The 6,673-nt window shown below is 50.3% G+C and overlaps 1 protein-coding gene across 1 annotated transcript in view; it reads left to right on the forward strand.

The window, feature by feature from the left end:
• Ribc2 (RIB43A domain with coiled-coils 2) overlaps window positions 1-6,464 on the forward strand; it is a 13,216-nt gene extending 6,752 nt beyond the window's left edge. Inside the window, exons 5-7 of the mRNA XM_021183750.1 lie at window positions 3,249-3,476; window positions 4,949-5,115; window positions 6,037-6,464. Of these exons, the coding sequence (XP_021039409.1) occupies window positions 3,249-3,476; window positions 4,949-5,115; window positions 6,037-6,115 (474 nt within the window). The 3' untranslated portion in view covers window positions 6,116-6,464. The remainder of the gene's footprint in view (window positions 1-3,248; window positions 3,477-4,948; window positions 5,116-6,036) is intronic.
• The last annotated feature ends 209 nt before the right edge of the window (window positions 6,465-6,673 follow it).

Raw genomic sequence — 6,673 nt, forward strand, 5'->3', positions numbered from 1 at the left:
CCTGGAACTCACTCTGTAGACCAGGCTGGCCTGGAACTCAGAAATCCACCTGCCTCTGCCTCCCGAGTGCTGGGATTAAAGGCGTGCGCCACCACGCCCGGCCAGTCCAGACTATTTTAATAAGCATCTGCAGTGGTACCTTCAGGCCCCACAGCTTCCCATGCAGATGGATGCTCAGGGCAGCATTGTCACAGTGCCTCTATCCGAGGAAACTGCCCTTCAGCCTCCACAGCTCCTGTTCCCGACAGGTATCAGACTTTGCCATTTAGCCAGGAAAAGGAAAGGAAATTCCACACTGGGCGTAATAGTCCACACCTGTAATCCTGGCACTCCAAGGATATGGTAGGAGGAGTTCCTGCCCCTGCTGGGCTACACAGAGAGACCCTGTCCCAAAGAAGAAAAGAACACCTCAGATGGGCCATTGGTTGTCAGCAGGGCAGGCACAGTGGGGACTACTTATTCTATCAGAAAGTAATATCAGGATTTAGCATGCAGGCTTTTGAGTCTGCCTACAAGGTTCAAGGCAAAGCCCTTCTCTGCAGCCTTAGTCAAGCCCATAGACGCCTGTTCTATCATGTGTAGAATGAAGGTGAAGGCAATATCCACCCAAAGGCATGCACTATTGCTCTGGTAAGGCACACCTTGGGCTTCAGTGGCTCGCAGGATAAAACCAGTGTTCCTCTCCATCCCAGGCTGGCTCAGTCAGAGCAGCTGATGGAGAGGATTCCTGCAGTGCAGAAAGGAGAGGATGTGGTTGGTCCCATCCGTGTCCTCCAAGAACCTTCACAGCCACCCTTGCTCACATTTTATAGGGTAGAATATGCCCATGGTCAGGCACAGTGTCACAGTCAGCAGTAATGACTTTTACACTTGCTATTCGATTTGAGAACCAATGTGGTGTTAGGACAGTTTGGCACATTGTCAGGACTCTGCATGGTAGCCACAAGTTTAAGATGTATTTGATTATCTTTTTACTCGTGTGTGTGTGTGTGTGTGTGTGTGTGTGTGTGTGTGTATACCATGTGAATGCATGTACCTTCAGAGGCCAACTGCCAGAGCCTCTGGAGTTGGAGTTACAGGGAGCTGGAAGCTGCCCAATGTGGGTGCTGAGACTAGAACGCAGTCTCTTAAACACTAAGCTATCTTTCTAGCTCTGGTGGCTGATACTTTTAACCCTGGCAACAATCCCCTGTTAGCATGTTTGCCTATTTGACAGCCCTACCAGAGAGGCTGATTAATGCCGTTTCATTGATAAAGAAAGGCTCAGAAGGGATGAGTGGTTATCCAAGGATAGCAAAGTACTGAATGGTAAGCATCTAATTTTGTTCTTGTCTGCCACAAAGCCTGTGCTGGGTGACAAGGCACCTGTCCCCTTGCAAGCCCCTGCCTGTAGCGGGTTGGTCTGATGCTGCCTGTATTCTAATACTAAATACTGGCTTCTCGAGATGTGATTGCCTGCCTCCTCAATGAGCAGATTCTCTTGTATACCAGTGATGCTTTATGAAACCTTACTCCCCAATTTAACTGGTCAGTAAAAGGCTAGAGCCTGTGATTGGGCAGTGGAGGGAGAAAGATGGGACTTGAGGACCGAGTGAGGGGGTTGCAGGTAGAAGGAGAGGAGGAAAAAGAAGACAGAGGTGGAGGAGGCTGCCATGAGAGGAAATGAGCAAGTAGCCCAGAGAAACGGCAAGTGACAAGAGATTTTAAAACTGGGAAGTAAGTTAATAGAGCTCTAAGCCGGCCCAATCTAGGCTTACAGCTTGAAAATAAAATACCTGGATTGTGTGTCTTTTATACAGGCTAGCTAGGATTGTAAACCCATTCTATACCCGCCTTGCAAGTCCTCTGCCCATTCTTTCTAAGATCAGCTGACGCTGGAAAATGTCTCCTAATCCATCTGTGTTAGTCAGGGCTTTCTAGACAAACAGAATGATAAAATGAATGTAGATTTGCTATAGTTTTACAAGCTATGGGTCAGGCTATTCCAACAGTGGCTGACAGAAAGTCCAGAAACCCAGTAGTTGTTATTCAGCTCATGAGGCAGTCACCAATATACCTCAGAATCCCAAAGAAATGGGCTCTAATACCAGTGGAGTAATGAACTTGCCAGTGAGAGTGAGGACAAGCGAGCAAAAAAGCAAGAGCTTCCTTCTCCCATGTCCTTTATATGGCGGCCAGCGGAAGGTGTGGCCCAGATTTGAGGTGGATCTTTGTCTTACTGTCGTATCGCTGTGAAGAGACACCACGATCAAAGCAACTCTTATGAAAGAAAGCCTTTAAAGAATTACAGCTTCAGAGGATTATCATCGTGATGGGAGCACGGCAGCATGCATGGTTCTGGAGAAGTCGCTGAGAACTTTTTCAACCAGATCCGCAGGCGCTGGGAGACAGACACTGGGCCTGGTGTGGACACCTCCGAATCCTTCTGATCCCTTTGGGAGCCATTCTTATTCAAACTACTATAGTCTTCCCACCTCAAATGATCTCCCCCCCCCAACCCCGCAAAAAAAGTCCCTCGAAGCTTGAGTTTTTTGTTTTGTTTTGTTTTTTAAGATTTATTTATTTATTATATGTAAGTACACTGTAGCTGTCTTCAGACACTCCAGAAGAGGGAGTCAGATCTCATTACGGATGGTTGTGAGCCACCATGTGGTTGCTGGGATTTGAACTCCGGACCTTCGGAAGAGCAGTCGGGTGCTCTTACCCACTGAGCCATCTCACCAGCCCCACAGTTTGAGTTTTAGTTAAGTCCAGATGTAGTCACATTGACAACCAAGAGTAACCATCACCCCACCTCTTGACTGTAGAGAGAAATACCTATAGTCTAGCGAGGGCAGGCGACTTACTATACAGCTCACACAATCCCTCACCGCCGGGCTTGGACTGGTGAGTGAACAGGAACTCATTTATAACCGGGGCCATGCTGAAACTGTCAGGACTGCTGGGGCAGCAGTGCACTTCCACCCTTAGAAGTCACCCTGTGTTGGCTTGTTGTGCACAAGTATCTAAGAGTTTTAGGGAACACGGGATGCACTGCTTAGAGACAAGCCAGTGGGGCAGTGTCTTGCTTTGACAAGTTGGTATAGAAATTCACAGTTGTACACACTGCTGTGGGGAATGACCCAAGGCCCAGCCACTGCCCAACAGTGCTCTAATAGCTGGGGTCCCCAGCCTGCAGCCAGGGCTTCAGATGGGAGGTCTTGACCCTGCAAATGCTCCAGCGTATTCTGAGGTCCTTCCCTGTACAGGTTGTGGAGTTGACAGAAAGAAAGAGGCAAGAGAAACAACAAGAACAAGAAGACAACATGACCGAGATCACCAACCTGCTGCATGGGGGCCTGCTTTCTGAGAACCCTCGGCAGGTGGCCAGCTCCTTTGGGCCTCACCGTGTGGTCCTTGACCACTGGAAGGGCATGAACCGAGAGCAGCTAGAGGAGATCTGGTTCACGCAGAAGCAGCAAATCCAGGAGAAGCTGGTGAGTCCCTCCCGGGCCACACAGTCACCTCTGCACCCCTGAACGGCCCACATACCTGGCTCCTGTGTCAGTGCTCACTCTGAGAGACGCCTCCGCTGCAGGCAGTTTTCACTGTGGTGAGGGATAAGAGCCAGGAAATCTGGCCACAGATGATGTGTTTAGCATGCATGAGAGAGGAGTAGAGGGTGGCTGCAGCCTCCATGTGGTTGCTGGGATTTGAACTCCATCCTCCATGATGGGCGCCATCATGGGCAGGTGTAGACGAGAGGAATACTCAGGCATGGTCGTCATTTATAAGCAGGGACCTGAGGAAGCCAGTGGGGAAGGGGTGGGTAGACAAATGCCAGAGGGATGTCCTGGGGGGTCAGGGAAGGAAATGTCCCTAGAGAATAGAGAAGAAACCCCTGCACCAAAGTGACTCCCAAGATGTAGACCCAGGCAGGCAGAAGTACTACAGTGTGGAAGGGCTGCCCTGTGAGAGGTTCATGGTGGGCTGGCCAGAGTGGAAAGAACAGAACTTAAATGGCAGGCTTTGCCTGTCTCTTGGGAGCCACTTTTGTTCAATGAAACTGTGCAATGAAGGTTGGCCACCTGCCCTGAACCAGCATTTTGGTCCAGTTTTTAATCTAGAAGATCTAAAGGCAGGAACACACAAAGGGAGAAAGACCACATTAAAATGGCTGCTCGGGCCCTTGTTCCATGGCTCTTGCTTCCTTGTCTTCCCCATGCTCTCTGAGCCCTGGGTGATCTGGGAAATGGAACTCACCAGTGAAGCAGGTGTGTTGCCAGCAGGGTGCCTTTGAGCAGCCTCTTTACAGAGAGGCCTCTGAGATTCCCAGAAGTATGGCCACACCTCTCAGGTGGCAGGTGGCTAAGCCAGTGTGGGGGTGACTTTTGGTCCTGACACGAGGCCATGCTGAACCCCCTGCCCCTCTGATGTGGATGCTCAGCCTGGCCCACCCTGTTGCTTCTCCTATTTGTGGGAAGTCTGCTGAGCTGAGCCTCTTGGGAGCCACTTCTCCCCACTGTCCTCTGGAGGGCTCCTTGCTTGGCAAAGAAGGTTCTGGAGTGCATGTCCAAGGCTGAAAGTCAGGTTATCTGGAACTAGGCTATCCCCAACATCCCCATGGTGACACTGTTGTTACTGAATGAGGCTTATGTCTTAGATAAAGGGTTCCTAAGTGACCCCAATGTTGGACAGCTTGCTTGGGTAGTATCTGATTTTGCAAAGCCAGCTGGGAATCCTCCTGAGGACCTGACAGGAATCAGCCTGTCTGGGAGTATTGTGGAAGCCAGGTCCCCACTGTTCCTTCAGGAACAAGAGGGCAGCCAGGCCATGCAGGACAAAGGCAGGGTCAGGGAGGTCACCTCCTTTCTTTTCTCCAAGTTTGAGTTTTCCCCATTCATAAAAAGAGGCCAGGCCTCCCAGATGAACCCCTTGGGCCCAAGAGAATCCCTTTTCCTGCCTCCAGAGGCTTCAGGAGGAAGAACGCCAGCACAGCATGGACTGGGATCTGCGCAGGATCCGGAAGGCTCATGCCAGCCTGCTGCATGAGCGGCAGCAGCAACGCTTGCTGCGGGAGCAGCGCAGGGCCCTGGACTGCAGCAACCTCAACCTGGCCAGGCAGCAGTACTTACAGTGAGTGCCAGGGACCTCAAGTAGGTGCAGAGTCGGTGGGCAGCCCCACAAGTCACCATGTGTACCTTATGTGCCTGAGGAGCACACATCACAGGGGAAAACGGGGGCTTCCTGAAGGAGGCTTCATGGCTGAGCCTTGGGGTTCAGTCATAGCCCACTGTTTAGCATCTCCGACAGAGGGAAAGAGGGCTCCCAGGCTCTTTCACATGTCAGTCAGCTGGGTATGGACAGAACCCCAAGAGCAGCTCTGGGGTGTGTCCATGCCAGCTAAAGTAGCAAGTGACCAGGTAAGCATTTGCCATTCAGCTAGTCTATCCTTGAGTCCTGAAGGGAACCCAGGGGTCTGCTCCAGTTGGAACTCCATCACCAATGAGTCTGACAGTTGCCATGGCTTCCACTGGGGCTTAAAAGGAGCACCCAGACATGACCCGACAAGATACAGTCATATTCATGTGGGATGTCCCCGTGAGTCACTGATACCATGAGTCACTGACATTATATATATATACATATATATACATATATATATATACATATACACACATATATGTACATGTACATATATACATATACATACATATTTAAAAAATAACGTGCAGGTGTTTCGCCTATATGAATCCTGTGTACCACTTGTATGCAGTGCCCACAAAGGCCAGAAGAGGGCATCAGATGCCCCTAGGACTGGAGTTCCACACTGATGTGTGCTTCCGTGTGGGTGCTGGGAACTGCACCTGAGTCCTCTGCAAGAACAAGTACTCTTAGCACCTGAGTCCTCTGCAAGAACAAGTACTCTGAACCCTCTCCTAGGCCCAGGAAGCTCTTGAGAGCTCATTCATGTTGGAACAGATTCTGTAGCGTGTGGATAAAATGGTCCTGGGCTTTCCCCACACGTTTGCTCATCTCTTTTTCTTTTGTCAATAGGAAAAAACAAATGAATACAGCCTCCTCAAGCCAGCCCACAGAAGACTATTTCTCACAGTTTAATACAAGGAGCCGCTGAGAGAACCGACTCTGCTTCCCCTGTTTATAGTAGTTCCTCTAGGAGTCACGCCTATTTCAAAGTGAATCTGCTCCTTGGTCTGAACACCCCGTATGGGCATGTGCACATGCGGTCAGGCTCTGCTCTGTGAAGAGCTCTAGCATGGCTTTGGGTGCTGTGGACATAGGACACGGTGAACCATTCCAGAGAGGCTACACCGAGGCCTGAGTGCTGCTCAAGCTCCAAGCTGGCTGCTCAGTCATTCTCTGACTCAGTGACTGAACATCATAGGTGTTGTTCCGTGTGCCCCATGAAGCACTTCTTCCTCGGATTCTCACCATAAAGAGGCACCAACCTGCTTACCACTCCCATTGTCTAGTGGAAGAATCTGATTTAAAAGAATACATCTGGCCGGGCGTGGTGGCACACGTCTTTAGCCCCAGAACTTGGGAGGCAGAGGCAGGAGGATTTCTGAGTTTGAGGGCCAGCCTGGTCTACAAAGTGAGTTCCAGGACAGCCAGGGCTATACAGAGAAACCCTGTCTCGAAAAAAAACCAAAAAAAAAAAAAAGAACACATC

The sequence above is a fragment of the Mus caroli genome, chromosome 15 (assembly GCF_900094665.2).
Source record: "Mus caroli chromosome 15, CAROLI_EIJ_v1.1, whole genome shotgun sequence".
Taxonomy (NCBI): domain Eukaryota; kingdom Metazoa; phylum Chordata; class Mammalia; order Rodentia; family Muridae; genus Mus; species Mus caroli.